The 25,190-nt window shown below is 37.1% G+C and overlaps 1 protein-coding gene across 14 annotated transcripts in view; it reads right to left on the bottom strand.

Annotated features, from left to right (window-relative positions):
- The window catches only part of TBCK (TBC1 domain containing kinase), a 198,734-nt gene that overhangs the window by 144,866 nt on the left and 28,678 nt on the right, over nt 1–25,190 (bottom strand). For all 14 annotated transcript variants that reach the window (XM_008512803.2, XM_070611788.1, XM_070611791.1 and 11 more), the window contains 2 exons: nt 6,818–6,932; nt 5,236–5,309 (listed from right to left, as the gene is read on the bottom strand). In XM_008512803.2, coding sequence (XP_008511025.2) covers nt 5,236–5,309; nt 6,818–6,932 — 189 coding nt within the window. The remainder of the gene's footprint in view (nt 1–5,235; nt 5,310–6,817; nt 6,933–25,190) is intronic.

Raw genomic sequence — 25,190 nt, 5'->3', positions numbered from 1 at the left:
TATTAATCATGAATAAATTTTTGAATACCTCAATTGTATCTATTACAAAGAGAGCATATGATTTTCCTCACATTAATTAACTTCCTAATGTTTAACCAACCCTAACCCTAAAATTCCTGGGATTTTTGTTTCTAGTAATTTCACCAAAAAATGATAATTTTATCTCCTTTCCAATTTTTATACATATGTGATTTTTTTTCCTTGTCCAACGGTATTCACTGGGATCAGCAATACATTGCCAAATGACAGTGGTGTTAATAAATATTTTGTTTTGAACCTGCTAACTTTTGTTTTCATTATGTTAAGGAAGTAGTCACACAGTCCTTTTGCATTAAATTTTTTTTTTTTGAGGAAGACTGTCTCTGAGCTAACATCTGTGCCAATCTTCCCTCATTTTGTATGTGGGACGCCGCCACAGCACGGATTGATGAGCTGTGTGTAGGTCCACGCCTGGGATCTGAACCCACAAACCCCAGGCCACCAAAGCAGAGTGCACGAATTTAACTGCTATCTCACTGTGCTGGCCCCCCCTTTTTTTTAAAGGTATGGTTTTTGGTGAGGAAGATTGTCCCTGAGCTAACATCTGTGCCAATCTTCCTCTTTTTTGTTTTTCCTCCTCAAAGCCCCCCAGTATGTAGTTGTATATTCTAGTTGTAGGTCTTTCTGGTTGTGCTATGTGGGATGCCACCTCAGCATGGGTTGAGGAGCAGTGCCATGTCTGCACCCAGGATCCTAACTGGTGAACCCTGGGCTGCTGAAGTGGAGCAGGCGAATTTAATGACTAGGCCACAGGGCTGGACCCCAGATATGCTCAGTATATTTCTGGTAAAAAAGAAAAAAAGAGTATTTCCTGACAAAAATGCCAGTTAAGGGACCGGCCCCATGGTGTAGTGGTTAGGTCTGGCACACTCTGCTTCAGCAGCCTGGCTTTGCCAGTTTGGATCCTGGGTGTAGACCTATACCACTCATCAAGCCATGCTGTGGTGGAAACCCACATACAAAACAGAGGAAGACTGGCAGAGATGTTAGCTCAGGGCTAATCTTCCTCAAGCAAAAAAAAAGAGGAGGACTGGCAACAGATGTTAGCTCAGAGTGAATCTTCCTCACCAAAACGAGAGAGAGAAAAAAAAAAGAAATGCCCGTTAGGCTTGCCTAACATTGCTTCCTGGCTTTTTGGCTAAGATCAAGCATAGGACTGCCTTATAGACAAGTTAAAAAGCAGAGGGTACATGAGTACTAGACTTATTGACGATGACTAAATTTGAATCTCACTGCCTAGAAACAAAAGGAATAAAAATAGCTTTAGAAGAGAAATGAAAAGTAAGTGGGATTTTGTCCTGCTTATTGCCTATGTGCATGCCTGTTCTTCATTTGTCGTGAGATTTGGTCATGAGCACACCTAACCAGAATTTTCAATCCAATGACATTAGATTCTTGTGCCACCCTGCAATAATGACTGCCATCAAAATGCACGTAAGTATATGTAACGTCTATGTCTGGTGGTCCAGTGGGTAGAATTCAGCACTCTCACCCCTGCTCCTCAGGTTTGTTTCCCAGTCAGGGAACCACATAACCCATCTGTCGGCTGTCATACTGTGGTGGCTGTGGGTTGCTGGGACACTGAAAGCTGTGCCACCAGGATTTCAAATACCAGCAGAGTCACACATGGTGGACAGGTTTCAGTGGAGCTTCCTGACTAGAGAGACTAGGAAGAAGGACCTGGCCACCCACTTCCAAACTGGCCATGAAAACCCTATGAGTAGCAGTGGAGCATTGTCTGAAACAGCGCCGGAAGGCACGAGAATGACCCAGGAAGACTCCACTCTGCTAGGAGTCGGAATCAATTCGACAGCACTAACAACAAACATCTATGTAATATATGTGATGCAGGCACTCAAGTACTACTTCCATTTCTCTTCCTGTGTTTTTCTATAGCCACCTAATCACACCAGGATTGCCACTACTTACTATTTACATGTAAAATACAAGTCAATTAAGTCAGAGAATATAACAACTTCAAATGGGTAAATTAGGTTTTTAATTGCTTTTTGTTTTAATACAATGATGACAGTGATATTAACAATTTGCTCCTGTGTTGCTCTCATACATAAATTTGTACTGTGTCATTTTACCCTAAGGTGATCATCCTGCTCTTCCAAACGAATGTGTGAAATCTCTGGAGACAACTGAAGTCTAATGGAAAAAGCACTGGACTTGACAGTATAACATCTGCTTTCTAATTTCAGTCCTAGCACATATTCTATATAGGACTTGGGTTCCTTAATTTGTAAAATAGGAATAATAATGCCTACCTCACAAAACTGTTATGAATATTAGTGAATATAGAAAGATGTTTTATAAAAATGGAAAATACGACACAAATGCAATGTTGTATTTTTATCATCAGCACCACGATATATCTAGAAGGTGAACTGTTCATTTTTAATCTGATTTCCAGCACATCTAACCCCAGAATAATAGTATGGGTAATTAAAAGTCAAGCAATACTATAGATAAATTGTTCTTCCTAAAACTTCTGACTGGTGATCACCAGAAGCACAGAGGTGAGCCTTGCTCTAAAAATTCTCATTTCCCTTCTAATCTAAGACTGATTGAATTAATTCATAAAAATAATAAGCTCTAGGATTGTTTTTTAATGTAGATTATCTCCTTTCAACAAGAGTCTCTTCTTTAGCAGAGCATTTTAATACTTAAAGAAAATTACCAGAACTCTGTAGTGAATGTGACTGGAGAGGTAAATGTAAGCGGCTTTCATCATCTGTTTCATGATTTAACAAGGCATTAAGCTACTGGCCAGCTGAAATGAACGTCCAATTTCTAACTCTTGACACTATTTTGAAACAGATGTTAACATTTTACTTTGTTATTCCTTAATATTTGTCTTTTAAATCAACTGCAAGCTTCTTCCGGTGTAAATATTTTCTTTCATGCCTTAGCTGTTTGATCACTTTATTTTTCCTGGCTAACGTTTCACATTTTGCTCTTTGATACTGTCTGGTCAGACCCTTACGGTCTAAGACTTCAAAGTACGCCACACCAAATGACACACAAGACCACTTCTAGCCAAGTATTTTAAATTCAAACGTAATTCTTCAAAATGCTTGATGTCCTTGAAGAAAAATCACTTCCTTTCTTCTTTTCATCGATAAAACCTAAAGCACCTTTAAGTAAAAGGTAAAAAAATTCATTTCTGTTTCTATTATGTTTTTGGAGTTCTGCCTCACACAAACTGATTTAGACAAAATGAGGAAGCAGCAGAAATCACATTTACTACAGCTCCTTAAAAGCTACTTCAAAAGGCAATTGTCACATATGACAAAGATATTAGAGCTTTACCATGAACTCATTTTTTTAACATTCAAAAGGGTTTTTCTTTTTAAAAAATAAAGTGTAGGCTCTCTTTACAAAATATTGTTTTCATGCTTGTGAAAACAACTGTTTGTTGTCTATGACCACAAGTTTTGGTATGCAAAATTACAAGACTGTGAATTTATGTACCTTAGTAAGTAGGCCGTCAAAACGGAAAATGTTCGGGGCTGGCCCAGTGGCACAGCGGTTAAGTTCGCATGTTCCGCTTCCCCGCAGCCCGGGGTTTGCAGGTTTGGATCCCGGGTGCCGATGTGGCACTGCTTGGCACGTCATGCTGTGGTAGGCATCCCACATATAAAGTAGAGGAAGATGAGCACAGATATTAGCTCAGGGCCAGTCTTCCTCAGCAAAAAGAGGAGGACTGACAGCAGTTAGCTCAGGGTTAATCTTCCTCAAAAAAAAAAAACCCCACAAAAACGGAAAATGTTCCCATTAAGCAGTTTAGTGAGCTTCTTGAGAACAGGAACCTATCTTATCATTCTTGTATATCCAGCAGCCAGAAGATAAGGTGCTCAAGAAATATTTTCTTAATAAATAAAGGAAGGAGTGACTCAATTTAAGATTACCAGCTATGGCCTAACTAGCAAAAATTTTAGGTAAGAAACCTACAGCCTAACTTATAAAGCTAAAAGAGTAATTTATGAATGAGACTTTTTTAAGTTTTTAAGCAATGTTCACCTGCAGAAACACACTCCGTGACTCCAAACCATAATTCCCAGTCATGGAGTGACAGAATGATTCCAGAGAGTCCAAAGAGCCACACACGAATGGATACTAGTAAAACAATCACATGGCAAGTGAAAAACAGGACTAAGGTCTCTGGATTAGGTAATAGTATTGTGCCCATTTTAATTTCCTGATTTTGATAACTGTTCTGTGGTTATATAAGAAAATTCCTTATTTTAGGAAATACAAACTTAAGCATTTATGGGTAAAGGCCATTATATGCACTAATTACTCTGAAATGATTAAAAAATATTTATATACACATACATATATATGTATAATTACTCTGAAATGATTAAAAAATATTTATATACACATACATATACATGTATAAGAGAAAAGAAAAAAAGCAAATATAGTGAAATGTTAACATTTGGGGAATATGAGTGAAGGCTATAAAGGAATTCTTTGTACTATTTTGTAATTTCTGTGTTTCTAAAATAACGTCAAAATGAAACTCTCAAGCAATAAAAGAATTATAGTATTAAAATGTTTAAAAAGTAACCACAACAAATGTAACACAAAAATCTACAGCAAAAGCACAAAATTGAGTTCAAGATAAACTTTCATTCCTTTCCTAGAGGCCAACAGCAATCTGGAATTTCACATCAGAAGTGATCAAACAAATGTCTCCAAACTTAAACACAGACTTTCAGGTGGAGAACCTACGCATTACCTCTGACATCCACAGTGACTTCACTTGAGTCTTACTATACAATTATAGCTTAGAGAAGAGGGAATTAACCTTAGAAACAATAGAACATAATATGAGAGTGATCTTTCTCAGTCTTTTGAGGAACACACATTATCACTAAATGAGAATCTGGTCAGCCTTCTTGCCTTAAATTTACCTAATTCCAAATGAAATAGAATTAATGGGTAAGCATTACAAGGTCAAGAAGGTCAGTAATCTATTAGCTTCTTGGCCAACTCAATGAAAGATCAATATCAAGGATCTTTTGGGTGCTGGGAAAATCTCACTGTCTACTCTTTTATTAATAAAGAAAAGCCAGTTTTGTATCAAAAAGTACTATCAGTAATAATTAACAAAATATGCACTATATCAAAGATTACAAAGTTTAGGACAGAACTCAGGAAAAAAAGAAAACATATTCTTACCCAATTGGGAAATCAACATCATCACCATGAGCTGTCATATGATAAAGTCCAAATTTAGCCAATTTAACATGTCCCTACAATAATAAAGGTAAAAAAAAAATCACTATGAATTATTTTAATATTATTGGCAGGAACAGATTATCATTATATATTCTATAAATAAGGAAATCATCATATAGTCAAATACATTAAGAAAAACATTGTATTTTATCATAATTTTATTAAAAACTATTTGCCAATGTTTGAAGTCTACTTTCTATCATTACAAATATATACATGTATATGCATACATATATGTACATATATACACACGCATATATTTTTATGTATCAATGACAAATAACATTTAAAAAATTTTTGCTGTTTATATCTTCCAAGCTTTTTGACAAAGCCAAAAAAGCAAAAATATTCTTATTTGTCTTGAACCCCTGCTTAGAATATTTTGTGGTAATTTTCACAAAAGAATTTTTTTGGGGGGGTTGCAAGTCCATTCATAATATTATAACTTAACCCTGACATGGGAGTTCTTAACTTGAAAAGATGAGTTCACAGATCATCAAGATATTACTGAATCTGCTAGATTTCCAACAAGCTTTATATTGTTTGAGAATGACCATAGTATCACAAAAGTGAGATTCTTAATAAACTGCAAATATAAATTTTATAGATCTCTTAAGTTTTTCCCCTTTTAGATGTTTAAGACTTTAAAAAATGAAGTCAATTTTAAAGTTGGCTCGTTTTATCTCAAGAACTTTATTTCCCAGCATTACAAAATGTTTATATTTTAAAACAATTCAGATTAGATAGTCCACTGTTATAACTATCAAATTAATGAGCACCATTTTGTCATTTGTGATTTTTAATACCATAGTGTAACAGCAGTGAAAGTCTGGAAGACAATCAGAGAAGAAAATAATAATCCTACTAATACAGAAAATAATTCTCCTCCCAAAATTCCCTCAAAACTATTTTATATGCCTATGAAAGAGAATGAAATCATGATTAGTCCTGAAAATATACCACCTTGCTACCCATAATTCTCTTAGAGGGTTGACTAGCTGCTGCTTAGTCTCCCATAAGATTTCCATGTAGAGAAGCAGCACTCCAATAAAAAGGTATAAAAACTGACAAATAAAGAAGGCAAGTGGGGAATAAAGAAAAGAAGAGGAAATAGGGAAGGAGAAGAACCAAGAGGAGAAAATATAATGCAGTTGTTCTATGAGAAAAATATTCAATAGAAATAGAGAAGTTTTCTTAAGATGAAAACAAACTCAGAGAAGGGTGGAGTGGGAAGCTACCATGCATATCTTTCAGAAAATGAGTGAAAGGAAAAACAAAATATCAAGTTAGAAAATGAGTCTTAGGAAAAAAAGCAATGCATGTAAAAGACATGGATTTATATAATTTAAAGGTACTTCTTTTTTTCTAACAACCACATCACTTTCATATAGTCTTTTCATTATAAATATTCTTAAAACATATTTTTATTCTACAGTCCCTCTGATTAACTGAGTGGGCCTGACTTCAGTAGCTTCCAACCTCAAATAACAAACACATATTGAATAAACTATTTGACGATTACCTTTAGGTCCAAAAGGATATTATGAGGAGACAGTGCCCGGTGCACTATACCATGTTTGTTCATATACTGCAAGCCTTGAAGTACCTCAAACGCTATACACAAAACCTTTGAATAGCTATAAAGAAAACAAAAAGTCACAGATCAACAGATCAGTTACAAAGCAGATACAGAACCTGTTTTAAGGAATAAAATGAGGTTTAGTGATAAAATTCAAAGAGTTATATTTTCATTGTTACTCCTTGATTCAGAGAAAACAGAATCTATACATTTTCTAAAATATTCACTTGTGCATATTTTGGATTTTCTAATTACAGGAGCATTAATCTGACAAAGATCCTACAATTCCCTAAAGGCTATTCCAATGGCAGAATTTATTCTTCCAGGAAGGAAGTTTAATTTTGTTGGTGTCCAATTGACCTTCTGCAGGTTTGACTTTGCCAAATTATTAGGAAAGTTTCAGATATATGGCAGAACTAAGTCAATGTAAACCACCTCTCCTGCTCAAGGCAAAATACCTAAGTACCTGACAAACAACTATAATATATTTTATGGAGATAGACACGAGCCCAATTTCCATATAAATCCACAAAGCAACCTCCAGCAATTTATGATTTATCAAATATCTCTCTTTAATACTTACCCTATTCTCTCTAAGCCATCTTCCACAGGGATGCCCAGCTTCTTCTTTCTCTCCCTCCCTTCCTCTCTCTCTCCTCCATTTTTTTTTTTTTTTTTTTTACCAAACATCATTCATGTACGAAGTTAGGAATAATATACAGAAAAGTAGGGAAGCCCAATTCAAATCCAATCCTCAAAATCACCAATATTAACATTTTGGAATAGATTTCTTTTCTACTCATTTTTTGATATTTTAAATTAGAGTTTTAAAACTTAAATTACTATCTGCAGGTAACCACTACAAGTAATTTTTAAAAGAGATATAAATAAGCTAACAGTGGCGATAAAATGGAATTATAAAAAAATAGTCAAACCCAAAGGAAGCAGAGTAAAAGGAAAAAAGAACAAAGAACAAATGGAACAATTAGAAAACAACTAAAAGATTTTAATTTGGATATATCAACCATTATATTAAATTTAAATGGTCTAAACTCACCAATTAAAAGATAAGGATTGTCAGATTGGATAAGAATTAAGACTCAATTATACTCAAGCTACAAGAAACCCACATTAAATAAAATTGTAAGTTAAAAGTAAAAGGATGGAATAACAGATCACTGATTGTCATGGGCTGGAGTTGGGGGGATGGGTTGACTACAAAGGAGTATGAGGAAATTCTGCGTGACAGAACCGTTCTATTCTTGATTTTGATAATAGTTACATGACTGCGTTTGTCAAACTGATTGAACTGTACACTAAAAATGGTAAATTCTAAGGTATGTAAATTATACCCCAACAAACCTGATGTTAAAAAAAAAGTAGGCTGAATAAAATTTTACAAAAAGAATAGTTGCGTATGACTCTCAATTAAAAATTCTAAATTAAACCATGAAAAAGAACCAAGGATGAAAAGCTAAAATCCTTCTCTCCTCTCATCCTAGTCTGACTTTCCAGAGGTAACCACCCTTAGCAGTTTGTCTTCGATTCTTCTGGTGGCTAGACTTTTCTTTAATATAATTAACTCTTCACTACGCAAGATGATGTAATTAACATACTTTTGCGACTTTTCTATCTTCCTTTCCCACCTCCTGATTTTTATCAGTTACCTTATTTTTATATTATCACATTTTATAAGTGAGATAAAAGAAATCTGCATTCCTTCCTTGAAAGCTACACAAGTCAACCATACATAGTATGGCATACAGTGATTAAGAGCTAAGGAGGAAACATGGGGAAGAGAGAATGTGGGGGAGCAGGTTACTACTAGACGTAGAATGTGGTCAAGGAGGTCCCACTGAGGTGACACTTGTGCAGAAATCTGAAGGAAGTGAAAAAGACACGCAGCTCTCTGGGAAACGTGTGATTCAGGCAGAGGGCAGAGTAAGTTCAAAAAAGTGCAGTGAAGCCACTATGCATGCAGTAGAGAAAGCAAGGGTAAGAAGGTAGGAGACGAGGCGGTCAGAGGTCGCAGGGAGCCAGGGCACAGCAGGCCACCTAGGCCACTGTACAGCCTTTGGCTTTGACTCTGAGACACACAGGAGGTGACTGGCACACGGCTGCACTATGATTAGCACTTAGTCACTGTGGAACTAAGCAGGGAAGGAAACATAAACCTAAGCCACTCAACCCCTAGCTCTCAAGAGAAAATGTCTGTCATCAGGATTTAATGGACACTATAACGTTATAATTATACACTATTCACCAAGGTTATCATCACTGCTGTCATTTTTTATACCTCATATTACTCTTTTTGTGTTTTTTTATGTAGCTAGAATATAGCCATGAGGAAGTTTTTCACAAGGGTGGCATGAATGGGACATTTTAAAGCATGGCATGTCTTAAAAAGTCCTATTCTTGCCCTTGGACTTGGGAAGAATTTCTCGACTGTCTTCACGTGTTCCTCCTTACGGCAGGAAGTCTAAAGGCAGTCTGACTCTAATTTTGCTGTAGATATTCTGTCATTCCTCTTCGGAAGCTTTCAGGATTCTTATGTACTTTATCTTTAGACTTACAACATTTTAGCCCAATGTGTCTACAGTGTGGGCATTTGCACATTTGTGCTAGTAAGCATTAGGTGTGCCTTTTAATCTGAAGTTTCCCGAGTTCCATCAACAGAGAAACATTAACAGGAAAGTAGATCTGTCATGTCTGATGATTTTCTCCCTCCACTGTATCTTCGGTTGGAACTTTTAGCGGGCTGATGAAAACTGAATCTATTCTTTACACCAACTTTCTGCTTTACTTGCTAGGAGCATGGCCTTTAGCTCTATTCATCATGTTATTTAATTTCCAGGATCTCTCTTCTTTTCTCTGGCTGTTCCTTTTTAATAAATCCGCCGTTTGGTTATGGATACATTACTCTTTTCAGTCTCTTTAAGGATATTTATTAGAATTCTTTTAATTTAGGAAACAAAGTGTGTTATCTTCATTTCCTCTGGAGTAAGTGTTTTTTTTTTCTCCCTTGGCTCTTTTTCTCTCAAACAATTTTTTCCCACAAATGTCTGATAACCCCTGGTTGTCAGCCATATTTTAAAATAAAGCAACAAATTGATATTCTCCATGAAGTGTGTAAAAAAGAAACAATAAAAGTTATTATTTATAAAGAATGCTTCAAGTGACCTGTAAACTATTCCCCTTTATTAAATAGTGTCTCCCATTTTAAAGTGCCACAATAGCCAGTCTTAAGCAAACAGGGAAGGTGTGAAACAAGATCAATTTGGAATTAACAGAGTTTTCATAAAAATCTTCAAAATCTAAACCAATTATGTAAAGGAAAGATTCCAAACTTTAAAACAACTACAATTACATTGATAAATATGTGGGCATGAAAGAATGCAAACCCCTCCCCTCTGAAAAACAGAGGAAAACTTTCCTGGAGATTGATTAACTAATAAAACATAACCACCTAGTTTTCTGAGCTCACCTGGCTCTGAGTCAGCTTTAAAGGAGTAGTCTCTCTGGGCCTTGTTCTCTTCCTCTCTTTCTCTAACACACACACACTTTAAAAATCTTAAAAGCTGATGTCATACTCAGTTGTGACACTAGAGGACCTCAGTTGCACACTACTTCAATATAGATGTCTTTCTCATGAAACTCAAACCAAACCTTTAAAGTGATTTTTCCATTAAACCAGTTCTGAAACAGCTGAACACAAAGATTCCATGTTCTACTTTCTCGACTTGCTTTTGCTGATTGTAAGACATAATTGGAAAATACTTGCATATCAAAAAGCATATTCATGCTATTATCAAACCAATGAGCATATACACTGAAATAATTTTAAAAATCCAAACATATACAGCTGAAGCTCATGACATACTTTTCTTAGCTATTACCTGAGACTACATATGAATTAGCTAATGGACTGAGTACTCTTCAGTTTAAATTACACAGAAAATCGATTTACTTTTCTGTTCTTTTGTACTCTTAGACTTTAATTAGATTAATAAAAGATTAGATTAATAAAAAATGTCTTTAACTTAGATCATGAAATCTTTTTAAAAATTATTTTGAAGTAGCTAATGAAATTATAATACAACTACAAGGTAAAAAAATCGTAAGTCCAGTAGCAGTTAGTATGTTACAGTTTGACTGAAAACGGACTCTAGAAGGAGAGTTAAGAGAATGGGATTCATACAATTGAAAAAAAAAAAAAGACGTCAGGCAGGGGACAACAGAACTTTACCCTACACAACTCCCAAGTCAGACTCTTGTTCGTAGAGAAATCCATTACTAATCTGGAAAATGTAAATTAAACTTCAAGTCAGAAAATATGCTCTTCCTTCTGAAATTTTCAGTTACTACTGTTACTCTTAGAGATCGGAGGGCACATTTACTTTGTTACCATTGTCCCTGACATCCTAAAGTTCAACGCGTGTAAGGATCCTAGGTGATTACAAACACACAGATACGACTAAAAGGCAGCTTTCAAAATAAAATGATTAATAATTTCTAATAAAGCAAGATACTTTCATTTATACTCAAATGCACCAATTAAGTGGCTATTAGTTGCTTGGTACTGTGTTTTTAGGTCCCTGTGTTTCCAGGCTCCATGGATACCACGAGGAAGAACTGATTTCTACAATGAAGAACCCTATGGTATAGTTGGAAAGACAGATTTATAAACTGACAATTTTAATACAGTTGAATTCCACAGAATTTCAATATAATTATAACTCAATAATTAAGATAGCAGATGAAAATTAATCATCCTTTTCCTCTGTCTTAAGAGGAAAACATGAAAACTTATTTACTATATTCATGACACCAAAATGGACCTACAAAAATCATAAATCTTGGGAAAGATTAAAAACTAAAAGAGAAAAAAATATCACTACCATCACCACTGCAAGCAAGAATAAGTATCGATAGTTTCTAGACATGAGTCAACTTGTTCATATTTGGATTCTGAACATGGTTTAATGAATTTTAAATCTATTAGGTTATTATTATCAGGTTACAAGAATATTTTACTTGTCACTTTCCAGATGTATTACAAAGGAAATTTACACTGTATGCCTCTGACTCAATCATCCCTAAATTATCTGTACCTGTTTAGCTTAGTTGGTTAAAACATACTGAGACCATGATCATGAGTTTAATGTCTATAAGGATTGGTTGGCTTCATATGTCCATACCCGCAGATTTTCATCTAACTCCAGCGAATATCCCCAAATACAGGTGGTTTGTCACAATGAGACATTGTTCAACCTCTATTTACTTAAAACATCTTGATTTTCACTGACAATCTCCTATACTTCTTTGTTCCTCATGCCTGAGGACCTGCTCTTTAATCTCATCAAGACCTTGAGACTCCTGTTCTCTAAGCCTCTTCTATTATCTCAACCAGCCCCTTTTTGACATCCTTCTTTATTCTAGATCTATTCTTTCAAAATTTTTTTTGCCAGTGTCCTCACTGGCTTCTCACTCAATGGCTCTACCCCTGGTGGAACTGCATTTCTCTGTATTCTGACAGTATGTAGGAGCAGGACTTATTAATTCTATGGTAATAATTTCTTATGGGTTTGTCTCTCTCACTGTCCCTTGAGGCAGGTACTAGCTTATTCAACTTGGAATCCCTATGCCTATCACAGTGCCTATAAGGTAGGTGTCCAATAAATATGTATCAAATAATATGTGTTCAATAAATGCATACAATGACATCACATGATGATATAAGAGGGTGCAGATGATAAAGTTAAATTCTTCACTAACAAAATAACAGCTCAGAAAAGTATATCATACTAGCAATGGATCAACAGAGTTAACTTCATTAATAAGAGAGGTATAATCCTTCAGTAAGTCAAGAAAATATAAATTGCTCAAGTTCACACAATGGCTGTCCAAAACCACTACTCATTTAATGAAAAGACACCTCTCCTAGTCTTTTGTTTACTGAAAGAAGAATGAACCATGGTAGAGCAGGTAACAAGATAATCTCGTTAATATCTAGATAAAACTGAATTAGACTAAGTTAAGAAAGATTCCTATGATCAATTTTTCTAGCTTGAAAATACCAATAAACACTTGTTAGTATCTGGTATTTGAATTGGGTTCACATTAAATCTGCGTATTATCTAGGGGAGACTCAACATCTTTATGAATGTGAGTTATTCTATCAAAGGAAAAGGGAAGTATTTCCTTTTGTTCAAGTCCACTTTAGTGTCTTTCAGGAGTTTTTATTATTTTTTAAACAGTTTTATTGAGGTATAATTGATACAGAAAAAACTGCACATATTTAACGTACACAATTTGAAGAGTGTGGATATATGCATACACCCGTGAAATCGTTACCACAATCAAGGCAACAGACATACCCATCATCTCCAAAAGTTTCCTTGTTGCTCTGTGTGTGTGTGTGGTAAGAATAATAAATATGCAAAAATATATTTTAAAATACCAGGGAAAAAAAGCATTGAGGAGGACTAATTCTGTCAGATTTAAAACATACCATAAAGATTCTCTTTTACAACGCAAATGTCCATTGACAGATAGATAAAGAAAATGTGATGTAGACATACAATAGAACATTACTCATCTTTAAAAAAGAAAGAAAATTCTGCCATTTGCGACAATATGGATGAACCTGGAGGACGTTATGCAAAGTGAAATAACGGACACAGAAGGACAAACAGCATGATTCCCCTTACATGAGGTGTCTAAAAAACCAAACTTACAGAAGCAGAGAGTAGAACAGTGCTTACCACAGGCAGAGAAGAGAAGAAAATGAGAGCTGTTTAAGTGGCATAAACTTTCAATTATACAAGACGTAAGTTCTAGAGATCTGCTGTAGAACACAGTGCCTATAGCTAAAAATATTGTGTTACGCACTTAAAAATTTGTTAAGAGGGTAGCCCTCCTCTTAAGTGATCTTATGACACACAAAAACAAAAACGACATGGGGGCTGGCCCGGTGGCGCAGCGGTTAAGTTTGCACGTTCCGCTTCTCGGCGGCCCGGGGTTCACTGGTTCGGATCCCGGGTGCGGACATGGCACTGCTTGGCAGCCATGCTGTGGTAGGCGTCCCACGTATAAACTAGAGGAAGATGGGCACGGATGTTAGCTCAGAGCCAGGCTTCCTCAGCAAAAAGAGGAGGATACTGAGGGCTAATCTTTCTCCAAAAAAAAACAACCAAAAACGACACAAGGAAACTTTTGGAGGTGATGGATACGTCTATTAACCTTGATTGTGGTATGGTTTCATGGCTGTATGTGTATGTCCAAACTCATCAAATGTATACATTAAATAAGTGAAGTTTTCTTATGTATCAATTATACCTCAATAAAGACGTTAAACAATAAAATAAGGAGAAATTCCTATCAGCCTCAAACCATCAGTTCTTTTCTGAACTGGCAATGTTTCCAAGAGATGTTATTCAGATTGCAAGAAACAGAGGCCAAGAAAGAGAATGAGGGGTCAGGGTTACTGAAATAGATTTGGAAGTCATTCAGGCACGGGTGGTAACTAAAACCACACATGCCATTTCTTCAGATCCATAATCCAGGATATTTCTAAGGGCCACTCCACAAGCCAAAATACTGTCATACTCATACTGTCAGCAAACCGAGGGAGGAAACACACTTGCGGATTCTATAAATTCAAGATGTTCATTCACCTTATAAAAGCTGATCAGTCTCACAGTCATTTTCCTATTGGTCTAAAACTTTGCTTACTTGGTGTCAGCTCAAGGTAAAACGTTAAGGGAGAGGAAACACAGACGAAATATAGTTAGCTACTGTGTGATTTAAGAAATGGAGAGGAAAAATAAAATACCAATCAGTATTGTTCAGATAACCATACAACTGTATAAACCTATGTTATCTTTAACCTAACCTCCTGTAACTTCAAGGCAAAAAGAGCTCAACTAGTACATAACTTTTAATGACTCACTGGCTTATAATCTCAGAATTTGGAGAGGAGCCATTTTCAGTGATGAGCTAATATGTGAGGCTCTTAACTTGCCACTCACCACTTATTAAATTTTGACATTTAAAAAAAATATGGCAATATTTGACAGAGCAATTTTTTCTAAAGGAAAAAACCAAGAAGGCTTTTGGAACTGAGAAGGAAAATAACTCATTTCTCTGCTGGGCACATGTTCTGGCCTGAAAGGACGCCTATGCACACTAAATCTAAGAATTTTTTTGCCTCAGATTCAGAGGTTTTGAAATGGAAGCTATTTCGATTAACTGCTTACCGAAAATTATTTTGTAATAGGTCTAAAAAAAATCAGTCCAACTGTCCCTAAGTTGTGAGACTGTGCATATTTTACAATTCAGTTCTCACTCCAAAAAAAATGAAGGTGGAATGCTCTAAGTCTGTAATGTGACTAATTCACAAAGGGATACAATAAACTGGGAAATTAATTTTCCAACCTGAATACTAGATAACTTTCCTTTCTCAGCAGACAATTAATTTGATAAGATCAAAATACACATGGAAAGCATAGTCTAGTGGTTTGAGGTTCAGACACAAAGCCAGGAGACTCTGTCACTGATTTGCTATGCTTGGAAAATGTTCCAACTTTGTCCTGCCTCAGTTTGCAAATTTATAACATGGGAAACATAACACCAAAAGGGCCAAATGGAGTTCAATGAGCTATCGGCCCTGCATAGAATCCTGATCATCTTAAAAGCAAAACAAAACAAGCAAAAAGTCCAAGTCTCCCTCAAATAAGACGAGGGTCTTTATAATAAACTATATAATATCATTTTGTTACTCTGAGTGTATATATATCCTGTAAGTTAACATAGATTGTAACTGGGCTCTCCAACTATTTCCATGACACAATCAAATCACTAGAACACTTTGCTAATTTTCCTGTGAGAATAAAATCACCTTTTGACGAGGAGGATTAGAGGATCCCGGGGTAAGCTGGGTGTTTATGCCCCATCAATGTTCTCTTCTTCCAAGCAGCTTTCTAAACTGGCACAGACACTCCAAAAACATTTCTTTCACCATAGTTATTGATACCGGCAGTGCAAAGGCACTGGGTAGTAAGTCCTACTCCCCATGTCCTGCAGCACTGGGGACAACATAAGTCTGTAATTTTCTCTAAGACAGACCCTACGATAGCTCATATTTGATTGGGTCTGCACCCTAGCTCTTTCCAAAGTTTTTTTGTTTTTTTTTTTTTGAGGAAGATTAGCCCTGAGCTAACATCTGCTGCCAATCCTCCTCTCTTTGCTGAGGAAGACTGGCCATGAGCCCACATCCATGCCCATCTTCGTCTACTTTATATGTGGGAGACTGTCACAGCATGGCTTGACAAGCGGTGCCATGTTAGCACGTGGGATCTGAACCGGCAAACCCTGGGCTGCCGAAGCAGAACGTGTGAACTTAACCGCTGCGCCATTGGGCCAGCCCCCAAAGTTTTTAAATTATACCTAAATTTATTTACCTATTACTGGGTGAACAAAGAAGGAAAATTTCTAAATACTTTCTATTACAGTTCAGAATTTTGATTTGAGACCAATTCATATTTTTTAAGTGGACCAACACTTTACATTTTTTAGGCAATCTGTCACCCTATTCCCAACCCATCACAACAAACAGTGAATGCGAGAGGGCCTGCACTGGTGCACTTGTTTAGGACAGTGTCTGCAAGACAGCACAGCACAAACAAAAGTCGGTCAAACTGAAATGTTCAGTTCAATGATGTGTGGTCTGTCCTAAGCAAATTATAAGAAATATGAATTACGAAAATTCTTTATCCCTAGTTTCTATTCTACTAATGAGAAGTTGAGGTGATACAGTGACCATATTTTGATCAAAGAATCCAAAAATACTCAAATTTTATTCTTAACTACTTCTATTGACCTTGTAAGGTTCCTATGATGCATCCATAGAGAAGGCAGAACAAGGCAAGATAATCCTTTAGTAGCTGGGGCCTTGTCCCCAAATCTAATGTAGAACTCTAAGGAGCTTTGTTTACCTAACACAGTTCTGTTTTCTTAAGCCAGATCACCTGAACGAGTCAGTTCTATCTATTTCTCCTGACTTTCACCTAGAATCACAAGTCGTAATACTATGATGCAAAGAAGGTCAGACTCATTTCAGCAAGCTGGGGAAGAGAGAGTAAGGAAAAGCACTTACCCATAGAATCCCATAATGACCCCAGAATAAAGTTTAAAAAATGAAGGACTGTTATCTTTTACCAAGTCGCAGAAAAGTACTATATTAATGAATAATAATAATAGTTGACGTAACCTAAATGGTAGCCCTCCCAGAAATACGTCTATATCCTAATCCTTGGAACTTGTGAATGTTACCTTATTTGGAAAAAGGGTCTTTGCATATGAGGAGATTATCATGGATTATCCAGGTAGACACAAAATCCAATGTCGAGTGTCCTCATGAGAGAGAGAGACACAGAGGAGAAGAAGATGTGAAGAGGAAGTAGAGATTGGAGCAATGTGGCCATAAGCCAAGGAAGCCAAGGAATACTGACAGCCACCAGAAGCTGGAACAAGCAAGGAAGGATTCTTCCCAGGAGTCTCCAGTGGGAATGGGTCCTGCCAACACATTGATTTCTGACTTCTGGTGTCCAGAACTGTGAGAGAATAAATTTCTGTTGTTTTAAACCACTCAATTTGTGGTAATTTGTTGCAGCAGCCATAGGAAACTAATATAGTTGGTTATAAAGATGCATGTGACATCAGGTGGCTTGTTCTTCTCCATCATGACATGACTATAACAGAGCAATTCCTCTTTCCTATTTTTCTTTAAATGATCTTTATTTAGACATAACTTATGTACAATAAAATACATTCATTTTAAATGTACCATTAGAAGAGTTTTGACAATGTAAACACCACTATAAGCACTGCCACAATCAAGAAATGGAACATTCCCATGATCTTAGAAAGATTCTCTTTTTCCACCTGACTTATTTCACTTAGCATTACCCCCAAGGTCCATCCATGTTGTCACAAATGGTAAAATTTCATCTTTTTTATGGTAAACAAAAAAACACACAAATACAGACAACAGATTGGTGGTTACCAGAGGAGAAGGCAGATGGGGGAAGGCAAAAGGGGTAAAAGGGCACATGTGTATTGTGATGGATGGAAACTATACTCTTGGTGGTGAACACGATGTAGTCTATACAGAAGTCAAAATACAATGATGTACACATGAAACTTGTATGTTATAAACCAATGTGACCTCAATAAAAAATTAAAAATAAAGTGAATAAAAGGTTCTCTTGTTCCCCTTCCTAGCCAATCCCCATAGTGTACCTCTGGCTCCAAGCAACAACTGATCTGCTCTCTATCACTATGGATTAAATTTGTCTTTTCAAGAGTTTCAAGTAAATGGACTGATACACCACTCTTTTGTGTCTAGCTTCTTTTACTCAGCGTGATGTTCTTCAGATTCATCCATGTTGCTGCCAGCATTCCCAGTTCATTTCTTCTTATTGCTGAGCAGTATTTCACTGAATGGATATACCATGATTTGTTCATCCACTCATGTGTTGAAAGATATTTTGTCCTTCAGACTTTTGCTTTTTTGTGAGGAGGATTGGCCCTGAGCAAACATCTGTTGCCAATCTTCTTCTTTTTGCTTGAGGAAGATTGGCCCTGAGCTAACATCTGTGCCAATCCTCCTCTATTTTCTATGTGGGATGCTGCCACAGCATGGCTTGATGAGCGGCGTGTAGGTCCATGCCTGGGATCCAAACCTGAGAACCCCAGGCTGCCGAAGCAGAACGAGTGAACCTAACCACTATGCCACTGGACCAGCCCTCCTTTAGACTTTTATTTTTTTATTTTTTTTTTTAAAGATTTTTATTTTTTTTTTCCTTTTTCTCCCCAAAGCCCCCCGGTACATAGTTGTGTATTCTTCGTTGTGGGTTTTTCTAGTTGTGGCATGTGGGACGCTGCCTCAGCGTGGTCTAATGAGCAGTGCCATGTCCGCGCCCAGGATTCGAACTGACGAAACACTGGGCCGCCTGCAGCGGAGCGCGCGAACTTAACCACTCGGCCACGGGGCCAGCCCCTCCTTTAGACTTTTAATAGCTAAGCACAGTACAGTATTTGACCAGGAAAGCCATGCACATATTTAAAATAAAATTTCAGAAGGAAATAAAGAACAATATAAAGTCCCAGGTTTTGAGGAGTTTCATATTCTTAAAACTGTCATTATATGAGAACAAATGAAAATCTGTGGGCATAAAGTAATAAAGAAGAACATTTAAACATGAAAGTTAGGATCTGGCTTTTGTCTAAGATGTATGGGGCAGACTTGAGAACATCCAGTCTTTATCATGATGATTTTGAAGCACTTAATCTGCATTTGACACTGAGGTAAATGCTGTAAAAAAGACAGACATGACTGCTTTTTTATGGCCTATCACCTAAGACAGACAATACCAACAAGTGACAAAGCGTCTAGCTAGTGGGTAAACCAACACAGGCGCAGAGAAAGTCCAGTTAGACACGAAGAACACACTGAGGTCAGATGCCTTGACCAGACTGCCTGTAGAAGAGAACTCAAGTTTTCACTGGTTCAGATGCTAGAGCAGAGGAAATCAGACTCTCTCTTTAGGAAATCTGCAAGGAACTCATAAGTAGGGTATCAGTCATTCTTCATAAGACACTACCTTTTCATCTGAAGTCACTGTCTGAAATAGCAACCTATATTCAAGACTTGTCACCTTAAACCACAGTGCCCCACTCCTGCCCTCCAAAACTGTTTTGTAAAGAAACATAGGGAGAGTACTCTCCTTGCTCTCTAACGGATGCTTTTACTACCGATCTCTCCAAGCTCATCTCCTCCACGTCTGCTCCCACGAACCCTCTGCCTCTGCTTTCTTCATCTGCTTGTGTATCAAAGCCTTCTTGCACATGCTATTTTCTCTGCCCTTCTATCTGGTCCACTTGGATGATACCTATTCATTCTTTAAGAGTGAACACAAGCATTATTTCCTTAGTAAAACTTTTCTGACTTCTCCTGGCTGTGAAGTACTCTGTCTACCAAGATAACTTGCATAGACCTCTTGAACATACTTATTAAAAAATGCTATAGTGTAATTGCTTGTTATAACTCTGTCTACTCACTAGCCAGCAATCTCTCTAAAGGTTGGGATTTTATATTTTTACCTTCAGACTCACTAGCACCTAGCCCAGTGTCTGAAACATAAATGTGCTTAATGAAGAAGTATGGAATGATCCTTGAGTAGATCAATCATAATTTAAATCATAACTGGTCATCATAAAAATGCTATACCTGTTCCACAGGCAATGCTTACTGATAATAATATCCAATAATCATTTAATTAGATATAATAACACTATTCCCACTGCTGCTCCTATTAGGAAACACTTAGATAACCCGTACTATATCAAGTGCTGTTATAGATAGTTCATTGATTCTCCCCACCATCCTAGAAGGTGAGAAAACTAAAGCACAGAGGGGTTAAGGAACTTACTCAAGTGAGTAAATGGTAGAGTTGAGATTTACACACAGCAGGTTGGTCTCAGAGCCCATGTCCTTTACCACTACACTATACTGCCTCTCAGGGCTTAATAGCATGGATGGGAAACCAAAAGAGAGGGTCTGAGCTCCAGCTATACTATGTGACAGGCAGTGGTGAAGAAACTGCTCTAAGCCTCAGTTACCAAACCTCTAAAATGCCATAGCCATTTACTGCTTCCCTCCCTGACATTAACACCCACTTCTTCCTATGATAACTTACAATTTTCATTTGCGGTTCCATCTCTCTCCTATACTTCTCAGTTCATATGTTCTGCCTTGAGGAGCGGAAATGTGACTCAGGCCTTTGTCAATCACCTTCCCCTGGCCACAGCAATTGTTTTTAAACTGGTCTTACTGAAAATTTCAGGACTTCCACAGCAACCCACAAAAATGGCTTGCTCCTTTCCAGAAGACTGAGAGGATATGAAGTCAGAGTCGTTAGGACCATTGTGCCATTATTAGGGGGAATCTGGAACTCTTACAACTTATTAACTGTATGACCAGGGAAATTACTTCACTTCTTAGATTGCTCACAGGAGCCTAAGTTTCCTTACACATCAAATAGTAGTAAACTACATCATAGAGCTCCTGTAAGAGAGAAATAAGATAATCATTGTAGAGTGCTTACACATGTCCAGCACAAAGTGACTGCACACAACTTTGGCAATTACGTTGTTATCATCATCATTATTTTTGTTTAGTCCTTCTCCTTTGAGGTCCTGAATAATTTAGGATAAAGAAATCATTTCTATTTAGGCTTTGCATTTGCACAGACTTGGAATAGGTGTCTAGGAAGGCCAAGATGGAACAAGAACTCACGAGCCCCATAATCCTCTTTTGCGGTACGTATAGTTTGGATTTCTTCACTCCAACTATTTTATGGGAGGATCCACTCTCTGTAAGTATATCAACAGATTTTGGTCAAAAGGAAACCAGTTTTGCCTTTTTCTTTGTCTGCCAAAGAGAAAGGACTGGGTTCTCTGGTTCTAGTTCGATAAAGATGCCAGTAAAGAAAGAAATCCCCACAAAGCCAGCAAGATAGTAATTAATGATAGGGCTCATTGAACTTGGAAAATTTAAAGCAGCTCATTCTCTCGAAAGACTGTGCTTTTGAACAGCATCTATCACAAAGGCAGACTCTGGAATACTGTTGCTCAAAGAAAGCAAGTGAGAAGAGGCCTATCAGAGGCCAGTTCACAGTTCATGCTACACTGTGGTCAAGGCTCCTGACAGCAGAAGACATGTTCTGTAAACTTTAGATCATTCACTAACTAGGGCCAATAACCTTAAACATATCTATGAAAAGCTCGTAGGAAAGTAAATAGAACACAGCATTTAATAAATACTGCATCCCTTCCTATCCCTTGTTTATGAATGATATGATTGTTTTAAATTTAAAAGCGCCCCACTTACAGAATGTCCCAAAACTCTTGAAATTGCTGGTAATGTCATTAACTTATTTAACTCTTTATATATCGTTCCCTCAGTAAATACCAAATGTGTAGTACATCCTATTAAAAAATGTTGAGAGAGCTCATTTAAATACAGCGCTCCTAAAAAAAATCTGTCAATTAATTATAGACAGTTTTTCAAGGCTAACATTTAACAAGAGGAAAAGAAAAGTTACCATTTCACTGACCATTGGTCTTGATTAGTTTCTATTAAAGTCAGTCAGTTTCCGTTAATAAATCTTTTGGTAGAATTGTTGACAAGTCATTTGCTTTTGACACCATAGACAATAATCACGTATGTGCCAAGCTATACAACACAAATATTATTTCAAGGCTTTTTAATATTCCTCAAAAAGCCTTTAAGGAAATATTATCATAAGACTAAGAATAAGCAAAAACAGCTCTCTCCGCCAGGGCAAATATCTCTTTCGCAAGGAAAAGACACAGAGCAGGGACAGTCGTCCCCGTCTCAGGCTGAACAGCTCTTCAGGTGAATCAGAGGTGTGCCTCCTGACGCTGCAGAGAGGGCCTGCTACACACTGATGATGTGACCTTCCATCCGGAAATAGCTTCAAGAAATTTTGGCCAATTAGCATTTGAAAGAACTTCTAACCTTTAATTATGCCAAAACTAAAACAGTTTTGGAGAGCACAGTGACGTCCAGACAAATAATTTTAAAGGATGCCTTTAGACAAGTAAACTTACTTAGGTATCTGGGGGATAGCTTTGCTATTTTGACAAGTTCAGTGAGCAGACTTGCTCAAATTTTAAAATTTTATGGGGGACACATTTGGCTTATTGTATGACAGAGGAGGATATCTGACAACTTCCACTCTCGATTCTGTTTTCAAACAAAGATAATTTCTCCCATGTTTTATTTTGCTGTCCACTGGGGCTCAAAGCAAGTACTTGTTCAAGCAATAGGTCAGATCCAACCTTGCTCTCTGAGAAAAGTTCTGACCCTGCCAGCAATTACGGCTGCAGCCCACAGCCATGCAGACATAGGATCATCCTCTGCTCAGTCAAAAATATCTGTCTTTCATTAAAACATTAAACCAGCATTTATCATCCTTGACAACACTGGCAATATAGGTTTTCCAACTATCTCATCCCAGATGACCACTAGAGAGAAAGTGTAAAGTCACCTTTTCTGTAGCACAAGTCTCCAACTTGGTGATCTTTAGCACCTTCTTAGTTAAAACAGTTTCACACCTAAGTTCTAGGGACTACAATCTGGTGAGTCAGTTCTAGGCCATAATATTATTTAAAGACTATATTATATGATCAATTTCTACCCCAGTGGATCACCCAATCTTCCAGGAGGAAAACTGAATCTAATACACTTAAGAAATAAGTTAGATGTTAAGCAGTTTGGGTGATTTACCAATAAATGAGCAAAATGTTCTAACATCTTACTGCTGATATTTTTATCCTGGTCTTGTTTCCTGTGACCTTGCTAAACTCACTTATTAATTCAGAGTTCTTTTGTGGATTCCTCACAATTTTCTACATAAACAACCATATCATCACTGAACAGAAATACATTTACAACTCTTCCTCCTCCTCCCTCTCCCTCCTCTTCTTCATTCTCTTCTTCTCCTCCTCCTTCTTATAATCTTTATGCCTTATATTTCTTTTTCTTCACCTACTTTATCCTTGCATTTATATAGACAATATGCCTATGATGCTTGCATTTTTATATACTAGCAGCCAACAATTGGAAAATAAAACACAATTTTATCTACAACCATATTAAAGTGTAAGATACTTAGGAACAAATTTAATAAAAGAGCAAGAATTCTACATTGTAAACCATAAAATATTGCTGAGAGAAATTAAAATAATACTTAAAAATTTGGAGAGAGGGGCCAGCCCCGTGGCCGAGTGGTTACATTCGTGCGCTCCACTTTGGCGGCCTGGGGTTTTGCCAGTTTGGATCGTGGACGTGGGCGTGGACATGGCACTGCTCATCAGGCCATGCTGAGGTGGCGTCCCACACAGCACAACCAGAGGCACTCACAGCTAGAAGATACAACTATGTACTGGGGGTCTTTGGGAAGAAGAAAAAGAAAAAAAAAAACTTGGAGAGAAACAACATGCTCACTTAATGGAAGACTCAAAATTGTTAAGATGTCAGTTGTTGGCAAATTTGTCCATAGATGTAATGCAATCTCAATCAGAATACTAACAGACATTTGTAGAAACTGTGAAGTTTATTATAAAATTTATGTGGAAATGCAAAAATGAGGATAGTTAAAGCAACCTTGAAACAAAATAACAAAGATGGAAAACTTATATTTCCTAACTTCAAGATTTGCTATAAAGCTAGAGTAATTAAGACAGTATGGCACTGGCATAGGAGAGAAAAATAGATAAATGAAACAAAACAGAAAGTCAGAAAGAGACCTATACTTAAATGGCCATTTAATAGTCAATAAAAGCACCAAAGCAATCCAACGGGTGAAGGAAAGTCTTTTAAACAAACAGAGCTGGAACAACTGGAAATCCACATGGCAGAAACTGACCTTGAATACCACATACAAATATTAAATTGAGAGAGATCAAAGCCAACATAAAGTAGAAAACTGTAATGCTTCTACAAAGAAAACACATGAGAATATCTTCATGACTTGGGAGGAGGCAAAGGTTTCTCAAAAAGGACACAAAAAGCAATAACCATGAAAGACAAAATTTAATACCTTACACTTTATCATAAACAATAATTTTGGCTCAACAAGACACAGATTAAAAAAATGAACAGGCAAGCCAGACTGGCAGAAAACATTTGGAAAAAAATTTAGCAAAGGATATTTAAGGAGAATATAGAATAGAGAATATGTAAAGAATGTCTAAAAATCAATAATAAAAAGAACACTCACTTAAAAATGGGAACAAAAAACTGAACAGATATGTATGTCACGATAAGAATGCCCAATAAGTACATGAAAAGTGCTTAACATCAGTGGTCACCAAGGAAACGCAAATTCCATCTACAACGTCATCCCACTTTGAACTCACTACAACGACTAAAAGTAACAGAAGGAAAACGACAACCGCTGGCGAGGATACAGGGAAGCTAGAGCTTGCTGACACTGTCAGTGGGATACAGAGGGGCTAGAGCTCGCAGACACCGTCAGTGGGATTCAGAGGGGCTAGAGCACGCAGACACCGTCAGTGGGATTCAGAGGGGCTAGAGCTCGCAGACACCGTCAGCGGGATACAAAGGAGCTAGAGCTCGCAGACACCGTCAGTGGGATTCAGAGGGGCTAGAGCTCGCAGACACCGTCAGCGGGATACAGAGGAGCTAGAGCTCGCAGACACCGTC

This window comes from Equus przewalskii, chromosome 2 (genome assembly GCF_037783145.1).
Source record: "Equus przewalskii isolate Varuska chromosome 2, EquPr2, whole genome shotgun sequence".
Lineage (NCBI taxonomy): Eukaryota > Metazoa > Chordata > Mammalia > Perissodactyla > Equidae > Equus > Equus przewalskii.
Note: the sequence above shows the minus strand (reverse complement) of the source record. Positions and strands in the feature narration are given on the sequence as shown.